The 17178-nt window shown below is 46.2% G+C and overlaps 2 protein-coding genes across 3 annotated transcripts; one reads left to right on the top strand and one right to left on the bottom strand.

Annotated features, from left to right (window-relative positions):
* Positions 1-8573: 8573 nt before the first annotated feature.
* On the top strand, positions 8574-14029 carry Ripk5 (receptor interacting protein kinase 5). Of its 2 annotated transcripts, XM_033467515.2 has the most exons (5): positions 8574-9267; positions 9481-9651; positions 9723-12155; positions 12445-12588; positions 13510-14029. In XM_033467515.2, exons 2-5 carry the CDS (start codon positions 9528-9530, stop codon positions 13539-13541), a joined length of 2733 nt encoding a protein of 910 aa, XP_033323406.2. In that variant the 5' UTR covers positions 8574-9267; positions 9481-9527; the 3' UTR covers positions 13542-14029. The 2 variants fall into 2 exon arrangements, with proteins under 2 accessions (XP_033323406.2, XP_033323405.2); XM_033467514.2 differs by lacking the exon at positions 13510-14029 and having other exon boundaries at positions 8576-9267; positions 12445-13393.
* Positions 13926-14614, bottom strand: LOC117218835 (COMM domain-containing protein 7). The gene is made up of 2 exons (XM_033467516.2): positions 14429-14614; positions 13926-14232 (listed from the first exon to the last, which is right to left on the bottom strand). Exons 1-2 carry the CDS (start codon positions 14475-14477, stop codon positions 14057-14059), a joined length of 225 nt encoding a protein of 74 aa, XP_033323407.1. The 5' UTR covers positions 14478-14614; the 3' UTR covers positions 13926-14056.
* Positions 14615-17178: the final 2564 nt, after the last annotated feature.

Raw genomic sequence — 17178 nt, 5'->3', positions numbered from 1 at the left:
CCTTTATTTCGGAACACTCAATTACCAGCGGGAAGAGAGCGGAAAATCTCGAGTTTGTTGCTTGATAAATCGAATCGGCCGGAGCCTCGAGGCCGGAATTCTCGCTTTCGGCACCGCCGCGGCGCGACACGATAGTTTCGCCGTCGTCTCGACAAAAATGACAAATAGCGGAGCGAAGGAGCCGGCTAATTTACATATCCGCTAATCTCTCCGCCTCTCGCCGTGTCCCCGGCTCTAATTCCGCGCTAATTCGCCGCCCTTGCTCGAGAACGACGATGAAATAGTCCGGGGCCCTCCGACGACGGCGTTGTTCGTCGCGCCGGGAACGCTGCAACAGCCGCCCTCAACCCTTTTCACCGGCCCGACAGATAAGGAGGGATCTAATTCCGGTTAATGTTGCTTTTTCAATTGCCCGTAAACACGATCGCGAGCGCCGCCGCCGACGAAACTGATTTCGAGGAAATTAACCCCGTTATGCTCGTCTGGCCATGACAGGGCTCTACTACTTTCCCGCGACAGAGCACCGCCGAGCTCGTCGCGGAATTTCAGCTAATCTATTCGCTCGTGCAAGCGCACGTTTTTCAAACGATCTTAGCGAACTCCAGGAATTCCGCTATTAAAGCATGAATAGATGAAATGGAAGACAACGGAAACGTCGGGCGAATTTCGGAAGTCTGCTTTAAGAAGAAGCGAACGTCTCCGTCTTTTTATCGTCGACAGAGGAGATTTTCATCTCGTCTAACGATCGGACCGAGAACCTTTGTGCAAAATAAAGATATTCCACGTCGATTGCACAGAACAAATGTTACCTAAAAGTGTATTTTTTCCTTTCGACGATGGTAAAGTGAAAGTAACGCAATGCTATTTTTTCAAATCCTCATCGCGTCTTGGATCTCCTGCGTCTCGTTCACCCACTTTCGCGGTAAACGCACGGAATCCGCGGTCTGGCAACGGTCTACTTCGCGCAACGTCCGATCGAAGATTGTTAATCGAATTCGCTGTTAATCCGGCACGGAACGAGCGGGTCCTGAAGTGAAATTTTCTCGGCGGAGGGAAGATCGGGTGGAAATCGGGCGGCCGATTAAACTCGAATCAGTGTGTCGTCTCACCTAGATCCCCGTCTAATGAAGGGCCGAATACGTCACCGTTCCATAAACATTACGGAATTGTGCAGGTGCTGTTCCTGATTTATGGCTGGCAATTAGAATCCGGCTGCCTTATTTGCCGTCGTCGCCGCTAAGAAGCGGCGCCGGCATGTGAACGCGACGCATCGTAATCTATGCCCCGAAACCCTAATTTCGAACGGACGCCAGATGTTATGGGACCTCGTGTCGTGCGGAAATGTACAATATAAATACCGCGTGATCGGGATGTCGTCGTTCCCCGTCGAAAACGATGATGTGAATTCTCTCTAATTGACGCTTAGTTTGCCCACAAAAGTGGCGCACAATTTACTGTACAGTAATTTCTCTCTAATTCGCGCTCAGATTGCGCGCAAAAATAAATAATTTGGGACCGGAGACACGATTGTTCAAGCTTCGCGGCTCGTTTTTATAGTTAACAATTGTCGACGATTGTAAAAACGAAGTCGGAAGGCTCGAACAATCGCGTCTCCTCTTCGCAAATTGTCTATTTTCGTTGACAAGTCGAAGGAATATTAGGGAGAATTTACTGTACAGTAATTTCTCCCTAATTCGCGCTCACATTGCGCGCGAAAATAAATAATTTGGGACCGGAGACACGATTGTTCGAGCTTCGCGGCTCGTTTTTATAGTTAACAATTGTCGACGATTGTAAAAACGAAGTCGGAAGGCTCGAACAATCGCGTCTCCTCTTCGCAAATTGTCTATTTTCGTTGACAAGTCGAAGGAATATTAGGGAGAATTTACTGTACAGTAATTTCTCCCTAATTCGCGCTCACATTGCGCGCAAAAATAAATAATTTGGGACCGGAGACACGATCGTTCGAGCTTCGCGGCTCGTTTTTATAGTTAAAAATTGTCGACGATTGTAAAAACGAAGTCGGAAGGCTCGAACAATCGCGTCTCCTCTTCGCAAATTGTCTATTTTCGTTGACAAGTCGAAGGAATATTAGGGAGAATTTACTGTACAGTAATTTCTCCCTAATTCGCGCTCACATTGCGCGTAAAAATAGACAATTTGGGACCAGAGACACGATTGTTCGAGCTTCGCGGCTCGTTTTTATCGTTAACAATTGTCGACGATTGTAAAAACGAAGTCGGAAGGCTCGATGAATCGTGCCTCCTCTTCGCAAATGGTCTATCTTTGTTGACAAGAAGGAAAATTAGGGAGAATTTATTGTACAGTAATTTCTCCCTAATTCGCGCTCAGATCGCGCGCAAAAATAGACAATTTGGGACCGAAAAAACGATTGTTCGAGCTTCGCGGCACGTTTTCATAATTACCGATTATCATCGAAACCGAAAGGCTCGAACAATCGTATCTCCTCTTCCCAAATTGTCCGCTTCCGTGCGCAATCCGTGCGTCAATTACGGAGAATTTACCGTTCTCCGGAAAGAATTCCTCCAGACGGGTGGAATCCCAACCGGAGACGGGGAGGTTGGTACGCGTGTTACCCGCGGAATTAATAATGTAAATTGTGTAATGAGACTATGGTGTAAGCGGATTATAGAATCCGAGGGTGAAGTCGACGTCGGAAGGAGACAAATGAAGAGAGATGGTTTGCGGGAACTGGAAATGCAATATGCCGCGGAAACCGTCACCGTGGGGATCGCAAAATAAATAGATATACGTGGCTGGAGTTCCACCGATCGGCTTCGTCAGCATGGTTGAACGATGGCCGCCGCGTTCCACGACGAACTGCGATTTATTGTCAAGCGGCAGCTTGAATTTGCAGTCCCCGATTAAGAAAATAGCTCGAACGGCTCGGCGATCGCGTTCGGTTCGCGTCGAAACGCGATCGCAATTACGCGCTTTAGCAAAATCGCGTACGGACGGTGCGCGTTTCTCGACGAACCCGCGATTGATTCGCGGAACGATAAGAAATGTTCGAGCTACGTTTTTGGCTCAAGGGAAACGATCGCCTCGAACACCTCGGTAAATCGCTTAACCCGTCGAAACGCAATTGTAAACTCGGCGAAGTTATGGCCGATTCGCGGCATTCCTCGACGAACCGGAATTTATGTGAACCGACGGGTTCCAGCCCGCGTCTTGAGCTAAAGGAAATTAGCCTGTGCATAAACACCTCGGCAATTGCCGCGTCGCAATTGCGGATCTCAAGGATGCCGGCGGAGTAATAAAATGGCCGGAGGAAACTCGCCGGATAAAACGTCCCAACAGTTCCCCGATCGGGACAATAAACATCTCCGGGGCGATCGTTTGACTCGCAATTAATAATTCGACGATTCCGAGGAGAGCGGTTAAGGTAATCCAGTGGATCGGCGAGCCGGGGCCGGCTCTCTCTTTCTCTCTCTCTCTATATTCACCGTCGGAAATGCAGCATGCTTCGATAAATTCATCTCCGCGGAACAAGCGATTGTTTTCCGAACGAGTCCGATAAGGACATAGACGGAAATGAGTAAAAGGGAAGAGGGCGAGGGCGAGAGGAACGTCGGCGGCGATGCTGCTGCTGCTGCTGCTGGTGGCGGTGGTGATGGTGGTGGTGGTAGGAGGAGGAATAACCCGAACGGAAAGCACCTAGAATGGCAGAAGGAGGATGAGAAGGTGGAAGAGAAGGAGGAAGAGGCGGGAGGACGAGGAGGAGACGACGATGCCACCGGAGGACTTGAGGGAGAGATGGCCCGGGCGTTCATCGGACATTTATCCAATTAACCGATTCGAGTCGAGTAACCGGGGGTCAGGAGGTCGTTCGGCTACCTATATAGACGGCGTGCACACGGTTCAGCGCACGAGCACTACCAATAATAGATACGCGCGTCCGCGTGGAAGACGGGAGAGAGGAGGCTCGGTTACGTAATGCCGAATGTTGATCCGTTATGTTTAATTACGCAAGCCCCGATATTGACGGCTAGGTATGCGCCGGGGTTCGGGAGCGTCCGGGATGCAGGGAGAACGACGAGCACGACGGATCGGAATCGGTCCCGGTTGCTTGTCCGTAAAGTCAACCCCTTTCTCCGGCCGCGGGAAAAGGGGTTCGACCCGAACAGGAGGAGAACTGCTGAGGCGCTCTCTCGGCCGCTGTCGAACGAAATGGCCAGCAATATTGTCGTCGTGGTCCGGGGGATTTGCGTGGGGCTACGAGAGCCGGAGACGGGGAGGAACGACGGTGACATGGGAAATTAATTATACGCCGGTGAAACTCCTGACCTCCGCCTGCTCCACCGAAACAGATCGGTCCTCCTTTCGTTTCGCTCTTTCCACGGACGATTATTGGCTCTGTCGACGGATCCCCGTTGCCCGCAGGTAACCCGAATGGCAATCGTGTCACCCTTGCCACGGCGAATCTGTTTTGTGCCCGATGATCCTTTCGGGGCGAGAGCTCGATACGTGGAAGCCGATACGGTGAAGAGCGAACGCTGTTTAAGTACTTACAGGCTCGAATGTCTACTAATCCTTTCGTAGATCGTGTTCTTCTTTTTGTATCGCCGGTGTTGAACCTTTTGCATGGTTTATTTAATTTAATCGTTTACAGAATTCATTCTTCCTTTGGCAGAGAAAATTCGTTCCAACAAGTATTTATACAATTCAAGTCGATTATTGCATTTCATATGGATTTGTACGCTTGTTTGCAAAATAATAGGAATTTCGTTCGAAGCAAATAACCCGCAAGATTTATTTACGAAACTTCGTTGCATTTTTTGAGGTGATATTGATTTGATTTCAGATCAGCGAATTCAATTTGCAAAACAACGAGGAAGATCTGCGATTGGACGTGGTTAATTAGACGTGCGCAAAGGTGAATATGATGGAGTAATTTAGAGTAAAAAGAGGAGTAATTTAGAGAGGAAAACCTGTACGCGTGCGTTGTAGACTCTTTCATCGATTAATTAAAAAAAGATCGTTTCAAGATTCAACTCACTGGAAACGTTAAAGATAAGTTTCCTTTTGAAAAGTTATTCTAATCATCGAACAAAATTAACGCGATTAAGAAGAGGAACGCGTCGAGCGGAGGACTTGTTTACCAGCCCCGGCGAGAAGCAAAGACAGAACCGGACCGTTCTAAACTCGAGCGTAGCGCACGAATAGGAGAGAAATGTGCTGGTATCGTGAGAGATGGGAATAAAGAGCAGCCAGAACTCGGCGAGCACGCTGAGAGTACATCCGGGGATCCATTACACCCAGATCTCGGGATTCAACTGTCCGAGACGGCCGCAAGATTTGTGTTTTCACTTTTGCGCGAGGGTTATCCTGTCCCGGAGTGTTTCGTTTCCTCGAGAATCAGGCGGTCCCGCAACGAAAAAAGAAACGAGAACGGAACGGAAAGGGAGGAGGGGGGGAGACGAGCGCGGGAACAATTAAATGATTTTTATATGGAAAATTGACGATCGGCAGGAGAGAAACGTTCCGGTTACCACGGTATTCCCGGGAATCGAGCGAGCGAGCGGGCGACATCAAGTTTATCGGTCGTTCTATGCACGAAATCGGTGAAAAGAGAAAAAAAAACCGATTTGTCCCGAAATATGTCGGCTTTTATATATCGTTATGGAGCGTACGCGTGGGGAACGACGTCGTAGCCACCACCACCTCTACCAACTTTCTATCTCCTCGCTCATACTTTACCACACCACCCCCATCCAGCACACATACGCTCCGAATATTTATTTTTATTACAATCCGTATACTCCTGAGTCAACAGTTTTTTCTTTCTTTCTCCATCCCCGCCGCCCCCTGTCGGGCTCTTGCTCTAGCCTCTCCTGTTCCTTTCTTCGAAGGTACGAATCGATTTCAGGCAGGGGTCGCCGAACCGGGTGCGTAAGTCGAAGAAAATTTCGATGCCAGCGAACGCCGCGACGACGGTGGCAGCCGATCGATTCGTGCTTATCTCGCCGCGAAATTAAAGTCACCGACGCGACTCTCCGTCCCCTCCTTTTTTTCCCTCCGCCGGCTTTTTTCTTCCCCCACTCCTCCCCCCCCCCCGAAATAAAAGACTCGGCGGCCCCGGTCGAAATAAATTGTTCACGTTCGCGTTATATCGCTTTAATGTTTTTGAGACGGGGCCCCTCTCACACCCTGCGAAAAGTTAGCGGCTACTGGCGAGTCCAGTAAATCTTACAGCCTGAACCACCCCCCAGCCTGAAACCTCCCTCGACTGCCTAGCCATTCTTATTCCCTCGTTACTCGCAGCTTCGCTCGAGGCGGCTCTCTCTCCTTATTATATCGTCTTTCCACGCCATAAAATCGGAAAAGAATCTCGCTCCCCGAGACAATAGAAACTAATAAATTTGATTGCTGATTACACCCGCGGAATCCACGGATTAAAAAGCGATCGCGCCGGCCGAAAGAAAACTGGCCTGTTGTTCCTCGTGTCCATTATGGACGGGAGATCGTCCTTTTTTCGATCGGGACCATTGATCCACGAATTTTAAATTCGTCGAAAGAGACGTGAATTCACAGTTGAACCAAGAGGCACTCGGAGTACATGCTTCGTATTATTTTATAACAATAACAAGACTGACAAGGCTAACTGGGTGATTATTTAAATCGATTCTGATACTCGTATAAAGGAATAATGCAAAATAAGCTGAATAATCGTGAATTAATAACTAGCATTGTATTTATTCTATCTCTAATGTTAATCGGAAAGAGGCGTCGCAGAAATATTCTCTTGATGGATTTACTAGCAGAAAGTATAGTACGATAATATATATTTTTCATCGTATCGTAGATTTTCCTGCAAAGTGAAATTTAATTTTTCTAATATTATTATTGTTTACGCGGTGAATTAGCTTCGGATCGTTCAAACGGCCTGGCACAACATTTTGGGGCTGGAAAGTTTTGCGGCCCTAAATCTCGGTGATTTAGCGTACACTTTGTAATATCGTAATGTTGTAATATCGTGAGAGCAAGTTGGTGTAATTAAAGTGGAAGAGTCTTCAAAATAGCCGCGGGTAATGGCGAGACGAACCCCTCGAGTTTTCCCGAAATCTCATCCCTATCGGCGCGAGATAATCAACCCGCGACTTATTTATTAACAATATTTGCAAGTAGAAGGATAAGCATCTTCGCCAACAATAACATTAATACTGCGCATAATCGAATAATTGAGAAACGTAAATTACCGGATTTTCGAATGCTTGACAAATATCGCAAATCTGTAATGACAAATTATATGTTAGTGTAATATACGTGCAAGCGAAGATATTTAACATAAAAAGTCGACAGATAATTACACGAATCTCGATAATTAATGAATAATACGTACCACTGATTTTAAACGGCTCGCATCGGAAACAGCTATGGTGGCGCCACATAGCGGACGCGAAACGAATTAATCTCGGAGCGTGTATAGGCGAACCACTGTTCAGTAAAATCGATTAAAACGCTTACTCGCATGACTTGCGGTATTGCAAATTGTGTATTGAATTTTTTTGGAATTATTTGGTCCTAAAAGATCAAGTGTAGTTCGTCAATAGCGGAGTATTTAATGAAATAGTGATTTCGACACAAAAATAGTGAATGGTGGCGCCATCCAACGGTCCGACGAAGTGTTATTCGGCTAGTAGCTTGGGGCGTTCATTGTAGATGGCGCTGCAGACACCTCTTTTCGTGAAGTTTTGTTTTTTTATTAAAAATTTCGTTGTTCACCGCAAAATCTTGCGATAATCGATATACGAATTTGAAGCTTGAAAAATGTAGATTCATCTCTGATAATTTTCGATTGTGGAAATTTTCGAGGACACGTTCGAATTCGTCATCTTTTATCAAGGAGCTCGGGAATCCTTATCGAAGGATCGTTAACAAATTAATTTATTTACAGTTTCTCGTTGATTATTTCCCTTAAAATTTCTCATACATATAGCTCGAAATACGTAGATCATTTACACGTAATTTTTAATTCATAAATATTATTGCAAACTCTAAAAATTAAGATGAATCGCGATAAGGTCCGATAAAAGTACTGGACACTGGAATGAAAAGAATCAATTCTTCGACGGTTTTCGGTGGAGTTTACCTTTGATCAAACACTCTATCCGAAGCTCAAGAAACGTAGAACAATTCCTGGTAATTCCTATTAAGTTCCTATTAATAGTTCTTATTTAGGAGCGCGTTTAGCGTCGGTGCAGCAGAAGTATGTACTTGTATTTGCATGCAATAGCGGTCAAGAAGGTGGAGCTCGTGACTTAAGTCTGTTTCCATAGCAAAATCTAGAGAGGTCGATCTATCTGGCTTGCTTTTATCAATAATACACTTCGCACACCAACGAAAGCAACGATTAATACTGTTCAACGCACAGCATTCGAACGCCGCTGCATTTTTCTACGTCGCTGACCGTTAAAAACGCTTACATATTTCCTCCGGTGTGTCAAGATATGCGTTCACGGTAATATTATGTTGCACGGATGACGTAACCACTAAAATTACTCGTGTAAATCAGCACAAGTAATTCAACGCGAGTAGTATCCGTTCGCGATAACGCGGTCATAAGTATAAATTGTTGCAGTTAATATCCGCGCTTCGGAGTGTAACTATAAATTCGATATTGACAGTCTTAAATTATGTGCATATCTTCGAATGTTATCTTTGTAAATAAGGGGTATCTTGTTTATTCTGTCCGGTTCGTATTTCCCTTTAATCTCATAGAGCAAAAAGACACACGGGTGCAGAAGCGAAAGTAGCGTATCTCACGTCGACTAAATGGTGCGTACAGCTTATCGAGCTATTCAGTGGCTTCTTTTCAGCCGTGGTTCACAGCCGCACGTAATTAGCCATAAACATTTAAGCGTTCGAAAATAGCGACCCTCAGTACTGCTCGGTATCTAGCATACGCCGAGCCTATGCTTCTCGCTTGTTTCTTAATTTTTGAACAAATATCTCGGATTGGACGGTGCTGCTATCTATTCAACTGTCAAATTTTGGAATCTCCATCGGTGTGTCAGCGTTTACGTTGGTATTTGTACGCGTATGGCGGTAGTCCGTCGGTATTTCTACTTGCACCGTAATTTCTAACAAGTTTTTATACATGGAAAATCCAAGACGCCTGTTTAACCGATCCTGGAAAGTCGAACGAGACGGCGTCGTTATGATCGAAGTGAAGGAGTTAATTAATCGCTGAGAATCAAGTAAAACCGTCCGTACCTCGACCGCCGTCTATTGGTTAGGAAGAAGGTCTGTATCATGATTTGCAAGTGTTTGTGAAATTGCTTAGAATTATCTTGATTATTACATTAAAACTGCTTTATACAATGCTTGTGTGCCTGTGTTTGGTATATCGATTATTAACCGTGTGCTCTAATTTGCGTGTGAACTTGTGCGTAGCGTAGTCTAAGGTAGATGTAGGCTGTAGACATAGTTGAAAATATATTTGGGTCTTATTATCAGGCTATGAGAGATTTTGGCGTAGTGGGTTTTAAATAAATTACACAAAAATGGCGAGCAAATTACCACAAGAATTCAGGAGGTACCACCGCACCCGTAATCAACTGAAACATATTCTAAAGGAGACCGAACAGGCACTGGAACTGATTAACAATGAGAACTTTTTTCCCGGAGGTGAAGATCCAGAGCACTGAGCTTACATTCTCCGTCGGGACAGGTTTTGAAGTAATTTGGTTTTCTTTCAGAAAATGTAGTGAAGGAGTTGTTGCCTGAGTTAACTTTAGATAACATCAAACATATATTAATGAACTCACCTGCTGTCGTTGTTTTTGGGCAAGACAGTAGATCGAAGGCAACTTTAGTCAATAGTTTACTTTCTACAGATATTTTACCGGTGACCAATGGACTGTGGCGATGGATAAAGATAACTCACGATGTGATAAAGTATATTAGTCTTACCTTAGGTCTAGAGTATGAAGTAGTAGATAGTTTAAAAGCCACGGACGAGCCTTGGAACACTCTCAACGCGGAAGATCTAACAAGGTCTGGCACGGAAGACATAAATTGTCCGACGGTGCTCGACGTCAAGCTAGATTTACCTGTGTTGAAGGATGGAGTTCAACTATTCGTTGCTCCAAATAATGGAGCGGTTCAGGTTCTTGCCAAAGGACTGTTAAACGTACTACCCATATTTTTATACGCCCTGGGAGAGCATCCCCTTACGGAACAAAACATGGAAGAGTTGAGAGATTTGAAGGAAACATATCCGTTTAATCCCGTTCTTTTTGTATCGTCGTTGGGAAACATTACGTTGAACAGCATCGACGCTGAATTGACTGAATCCGAACAACATAGACTGCAGTATCGTTTGAATCTGATCGATTCGACGAGTAAAATCGATAGCGACGACGGTATCGATTTTGACAAAATGAATTCGCTGGGGATAACGTGGCTGGAGCAGCTGACCAACTTGGGCTTCCTCGGCATGGAGGAGTCCGTCGAGGTCGAGCAGCTGTCCTGGCTCGGTGGCGGACAATACGTCTGCGGCAGCGACCTGGTGGATTCATGCAAGAAGACCGACAGAATTTTATACTTTGTACGAGCATGTCTGCAAACTTATCTCATCAAAGCGGGCACCTACTTGAACGAAGTGCACACGACCAGCTTGCGAAAATTCATTCTAGGCGCCTTCGACATGGCCCGTACGATCCAAATCACCCCGAGGCGAATACAGTACGCGCAGATGAAGGAAAATAAACTGTACGCGAACCTGATGAAATTGGTCAATGAAAAACAGGAAGAACTAACCGGAATGATACATAAAATCATACAAGAGATGAAAGACGACGTTCTATCGTCCGAAGACGACATTTACCCCTACCCTAGCGTCCCCTGCGACAACACAGAGCGCGCGGAATGGTCCGCGACCGTCCGAGCAGCGATCGCTGAAGTTCAGAGGGTGGTGCTCGGATGGTTGGGCGAGAGGGTAGCCCACGAACTCGTCAATTCGGTCAATTGTCTAAGGGAAACGTTCGTAGGGACTTTGCAAAGGTGTCTTTTGAGTCTCGAGAAGACCTACGAACGAGACTCTTGCCCTCTAGCCAGCGACGCTCTGAAACAGATCCTCTCGGCCGCGTACAACGTCGAGTTGCATAATTCCTCTCCGTCCTTGATGCACTCGTTCCTCGAAAGATTGAGGCAGCTGTTCAAGTCGTTACCCATGCCATGGTCGCCGACCCCGACCCTAGACGCCGCATGGAGGAAGAAGGTGACCATCGACATTCTGAATTCCCTGTCGGCGGCTAGATTAGCCAGGACAATATCTATGCAGTTCAGAGACAAACTGAAGGCGTCCCACGACTCGTTCCAAGCGGCTCTTCGGTCGTTGGATAATTATTATTCGGGAAAATTGGAGAGGACGGAGGAGCAGAGGATAGCCATCAGGAAATTCCATGCTCCTAAGTTAGCGAAACTGGCGCTGGAGTCGACGTCGATGATAGACGCTGTTCGCTATGGGATGCCCCATTGCGGGAAGGAGATCGGCAGAGGACAGTACGGGGTTGTCTTTGCTTGCGACGGCTGGGGTGGGGCGCCGGGTCCTTGCGCGGTTAAATCGGTGGTCCCGCCCGACGAGAGACACTGGAACGACCTCGCCATGGAGTTCTACTATACCAGGTCCATCCCGGATCACAAAAGAATAGTGAAACTCCGAGGATCGTTCATAGATCAATCGTACGGCGGAGGGTTCGGTCTTGGATCCGCGGTCCTTCTGATCTCGGATCGATTGAGCCGCGATCTGTATTGCGGGATCCGCGCTGGTTTGTCCTGGACCGAGAGAATACAGATTGCCATCGACGTGTTGGAAGGGATTCGATATCTTCATTCCCAAGGGCTCGTTCATCGAGACATCAAGCTGAAGAACGTTCTCCTCGACACCGAGAACAGGGCCAAGCTGACCGATTTAGGGTTCTGCATAACCGAGGCGATGATGTCCGGCAGCATTGTTGGGACGCCCGTTCACATGGCGCCAGAACTGCTATCTGGCCATTACGATAGCAGCGTCGATGTCTATGCATTCGGCATCCTGTTCTGGTACATTTGTGCTGGCCACGTGAGGATACCTCACGCTTTCGAACAGTACAACAACAAAGAACAACTGTGGACCAGCGTCAAGAGAGGTAATTCCATGTTTATTATATCTACTAATACAGAGAGACGGATTGTTGTTGATTGATTGCGATTTGGATGAGTGCTTTCGAATCGATATGCTCCTAGCGAAGATTATTCCTTGGCCTCGTGATCTTTAGATCGACGCGATTAATTAGCTTAATTGGATCGTGTATCGGTGAAATTGAATTGAAATGTGCGTGTGAATCGGGCGAAAAATATGTGCAAATCTCGTGCGAACGTGTGAATGGTGCGATCAAAATATGGGGATAACTTCTTCTCTTTTTTTATCACAACAAGGAATTCGACCCGAACGATTACCTTCCTTCGACGACGAGTGTTGGAAGTTGATGCAACAATGTTGGTCCGGTGAGCCGTCGAAGCGACCCCTGCTCGGTGCAATTCTGCCAGTATTAGAGTCGATTCAGCAGAAAGCAGAAAAAGGCAAGTCCTTACGAGAACTCAACACATTGAAGCTACCAGAAAGTCCGGCATCAAACTTGAAAAATCCTGCACTCTCATTAGCAGAGCCTTACAATCAGAGGGGGGCTGTGACTAGTCCGCACCCGGCGAAACGCAGAACAATGAAAACTGTGAAACATCCGATCTTTCATATCACGAATCTCTTTCAAGCAAGTCTCTGCTCGAATCTCTACGTACAAATGCGGGAATTCTGAAATCTGTTTTTGATACGATGACTACCGACAACGTTTTTTTTATTATTCTTTTTTTTTTTTAATAATCTGACAATACTTAAAACGTGTTTGAAAAACACTCTCGCGCGGCTTATTTTCTACTGCATACAATTGACGTTCATCTCCATAGTATTCTTGCAGTATTAAATTGACAATAATTCTTTTAAAAAGATCCTCTCCTCGAGTAGTAACATGCTCGATTGTTCGGTGACGTATGTAGATACGAACGGTTATTAAAAATGTAAATACAACGAAGGATGGCGTATATATATACAAATATATTTTTTTTGTTTATATTAGACCGTAAGGCGGTTCCGATGTTTCGATAAATGTCTTTGGCATATGTAACTAGTGGGACAACGAACAAATTTCAAACTAGACAATAACTAACTGTACATACATTGCACTAGTTACATATGTTAACCTTCTACGTGGTTGCGATGAAGATAATGTTATTGTTAGTAAAAAGCCAAAAAGATAACGAAATCGAAAAATTGTATGTTCATTACTAAAGAATAAATAAAGATAACCCCCTTTTCTATTTATCGTTTAAACGGTGCTACAATGTTCTTTCATAATATAACAGAAAAATACGAATCTCGGATCTCTGAATCGTCGAAGACGCTATTTTCTATCGTATGTGTGATTCATAAAGTATTTATGTTTTCAGATGACAGATTCTGCCATTCAGAAACCGCATGAATCCCCGAATGGGTGTTAACAAATTTTTATTACGATTTAAATGTCCCACGAGAAATATTTCGATTGTATTTTACAATTGGACGTGCCAAATATATTCTTGATCACCGAAACAGGTGTCAGGAGAACGTATCATTTATTTTGAAACGTAAACAGGTAAAGTAATCTCTCAAGGTACGAATTCCTCGCCGAAGAAACAAACGGGTATTGTAATCGCGAATTTTCGAGAACAATACTTCGTCGTTGTGTACACTGCAAAACTTTTATAGTAAAGAAATGCTATTTTTTTACGAACTAGTATTACTACCGACATAAGTATTAATCGATTATAAGCGTTATACGATCGTCAATTAACAATAAAACACCGCAGGATCTACCATGTTCATGTACATACGCAAATACAACTTTATTTTTTATACGGACATCGAACTATACAAATATGTGTAGAAAAATAAAATGCTCATGAACAAGCGGCACCGCTTAATTTATAATTAACGAGTACAATCAATTAGATTTATTTATAGCAACAGGTCAAGGTCCGACTTCGCTTTCTCTAGGTCGTGTAGAAATTTATAAAACTCGCTTATCGTCATTTCCACGAACACGGTATTACTTTTACCGTCTTCCTCCAAGTCTAACTTAAGTTGCAAAAACGATTTCCCGATGTTATCGGACTCGTTGCTGGCAGCAGTGACTGCAACAATTACAGACTCCTATAGTATAGTCGTACCACCGTATAAAACGCTATATTACAGTTCAGACATCGTATCAACGTTCGTTTAAAAAAAGTATAAGAAAAATTCATAGAAAAGAACTACTCGCAGGAACAACTTGAACGAAAATTGGCAGGAACGCGAGCAATTTAATCGTTTAAGGTTAAACATTCTTACCACCGAATCGCCACGAAACTCCCTTTACTTTACTGACAGTCTTAACCATTTTCCAATTCTGTAATCCGCCAACGAAACGAATTCCCAGCCACGTGCGAATAAAATTTTGTTAAAATCCGTTTAGTTCCCTGCCGACCTGAGTCCGCCCATCGAGCTGCCAGTAGAATATGCTGCCATCGACAGACAATGCAGGGAACTATCCCGCAAGATGGCCGATATCAGCGACCAGTACACCGCGGTGAGTGCACAATCGTACAAAGCGGACGGTGTTGCCATCTGCCTTCCCTCCGATCGCGTAACTCACACCGGCATTACGGGGCCCTTTAATTAATTAATCGATTAATTGAGACGAATAAGCACGCGAGGCGGTCGCTCGCCGGTAAATCAGGATATCCCGATATCCCGCGTTCGATGAAACGCTTTAAACGGGTCGCGTTAGATTTTACGCGGTCGGATGATCCGCGCGCGGGCGCGATCCCGTCGGAACAGCCCCCCCGTATCCTTTTATCCGAACGTTTCCTCCTATCTGCGAGATGCTCTGACAAGGAACTGGGTTAATCACGGCCGACCTATCCGGCCGCGATTTATTACTTTATCTCCGAGCCCGTGCAAAATAATTGCAATCGTCACGTATCGGCGGCGCGATGAGATATTTCAAATGCTTATCTGCGCCCCGGCTTACCTGGGCTTGTTTGTAAGGGAAAAGGGGGCGGGGGAGGGCTCGTGGTTAAAGCACGGTTACCAAAGAGCCAGCCGGGCAAACTCGACGCCGATAAATCCTTCGTGCACGCCTCGTCCGGAAACAAGAGCACGCCGAATCAAAGGACGGCCGGCTTCGACGTGGACCGAGGGGTGCAATAAAACGCAGCGGTCGCTCCGCGGCGGCCTTAGTTTGTCCTCTGCGGAATAAATTCCCGTTTACCCGCGCTCCTCCTAATTTACCAGACCCTGATAACCTCGGGGTCGCTTCTCGCCGAAGGGACTCTCCCGGTTCAACCCTTTAACGTATGTTCGAATATCTCCTACGGCGATCCGATCTTAGATCGCCGATGTCTTCCGCCCGCTTCCCGTATCCCCTTCGGCTCGTTCGTTCCGGTTCCGTTCTAATTTAACCAGTTCAAGCAACAGCGAGGACGGTTTTAATTAGGCTCTCGAGCGCGAACCGAGGCTCTCGGTTCAGCGTGCGTCGCGCTCGATTTTTTTGGCGATTTTGCATACCTTCGTTGCTTCGCTTAGTTCTGAAGAACTGCTGAAATCTTTTACCATCCTGCGCGTAGAGCCTTATAAACCTAACCTAACGTACTGATTTTCTTATAAAGACGAATAGCTGGGGTCGAATGTGAAAATACGGTGGAATATAATAAATATTCATCGCAACCGAGGAAGGTGAGAAATGTAGATTATGCGAGAGAGAATGCGGCACGTTGGAGCACTTATTGGAATAGTGCGAGCGAGATGTGTGAGTGCAGCGAGGAACAGATTGTAGGCGGGAGGGTGTGTGCGAAGGGGTTATTAAAAGGTTAAGGGCAGTAGGGAGGGGGGCGAATAGGGAGGGAAGAAAGAAAGTTGACAGGGTGCTGATGGATGGGTGTAAAGAATTGCTTGTAAGTTGAAGTATGGGAAATGTGAATCAGCAAGAATATTTTGAACACACCGAGTCCACTTCTGAGCCTAAGGGTTGAAATCGATACAAAATACGTATAAATAATTCGAGTAATTTTAAGCGAAAAATGTGAACGAGACGGGTTCAGTGGGTTCCACGAATGACGCAAACTCGCATTCGATACCGATTCTTCCGCCGCTGTGCGGAGAATTTTGTCGCCGACTGTATTCCAGCGGTGTTGGCCCCGTGACAAGTAGGACGACACACGCGCCTCTGCTCGAGGATTGTCCCGTAAAATCGGTAAATTATCCTGAACGGTAATTAAATATTAACGCGGCGGCAACATCGAGGCCGGTGCCGGGTATATCTCGGTTTTCGACCGGAACGATAAAACTGCTGTGCCAGGAATATCCGAGCGGTCTCCGCCGCGAGGAGTTAATACAATCTATATATAAAATATTATTACGAGGTTTCCGCGCGACGAAGGTGGCTCTGCCGCAGGAATCTGTAGCAGTTCGCGTGGGATCAGCATATTTTTACTTTTAAAGAACGGAGGGAGAACAAATAAAACAAAAGGCGCGCACCGGAGGGAGAAGGGATCCTCCATATTGATCTTCGAGGAAATTGAACGTGAACGTAAGCCGGATTCGCGTGCGCTCGTTCCCCGGTACATCGGACGGATACACACCGTCACTTTTCCGCTCCCCCGTTCACCGACCGACGGATTTTTTATGTAACAATTTCCCAGCCGCCGACCGTGCACGGCGGATCGGCTTTCCCGAAGGATCCGACGGCGTTCGCCGAATATAATCGTGACGTACGCGAGTCGATCAAACGTCGCGCGAAAGAGTCAGCGATCGGTGCCGGCAAGGGGATGATGTACCAAAAGGGAAGCCCTTCAAAACGGCGCCGCTCATGCGAATTTTCTTCTCGAGCTGGCACGCTCTCGGAACCGCCTTGTAACGTCTTGTTCCCCTCCAGCCCCGCCCGGTTTTATGGCTATTGCTCTCCGCTGATCCGAGTTACAGTTTAATCGAATCCCAGCCGCCACTCCCTTTCCGTCGAACTCGTTGTCGGTCCTCGCGACCGGGGGTGCCGTGGGTGCCGCGCGAACCGGGGCGGCGCGAGGTGGCCGCCGCTCGAAGTG

This window comes from Megalopta genalis, chromosome 4 (genome assembly GCF_051020955.1).
Source record: "Megalopta genalis isolate 19385.01 chromosome 4, iyMegGena1_principal, whole genome shotgun sequence".
In the NCBI taxonomy this organism is placed as follows: Eukaryota; Metazoa; Arthropoda; class Insecta; order Hymenoptera; family Halictidae; genus Megalopta; species Megalopta genalis.
The sequence above is the reverse complement of the archived record's forward strand: the minus strand, read 5'-3'. Positions and strand labels throughout refer to the sequence as shown.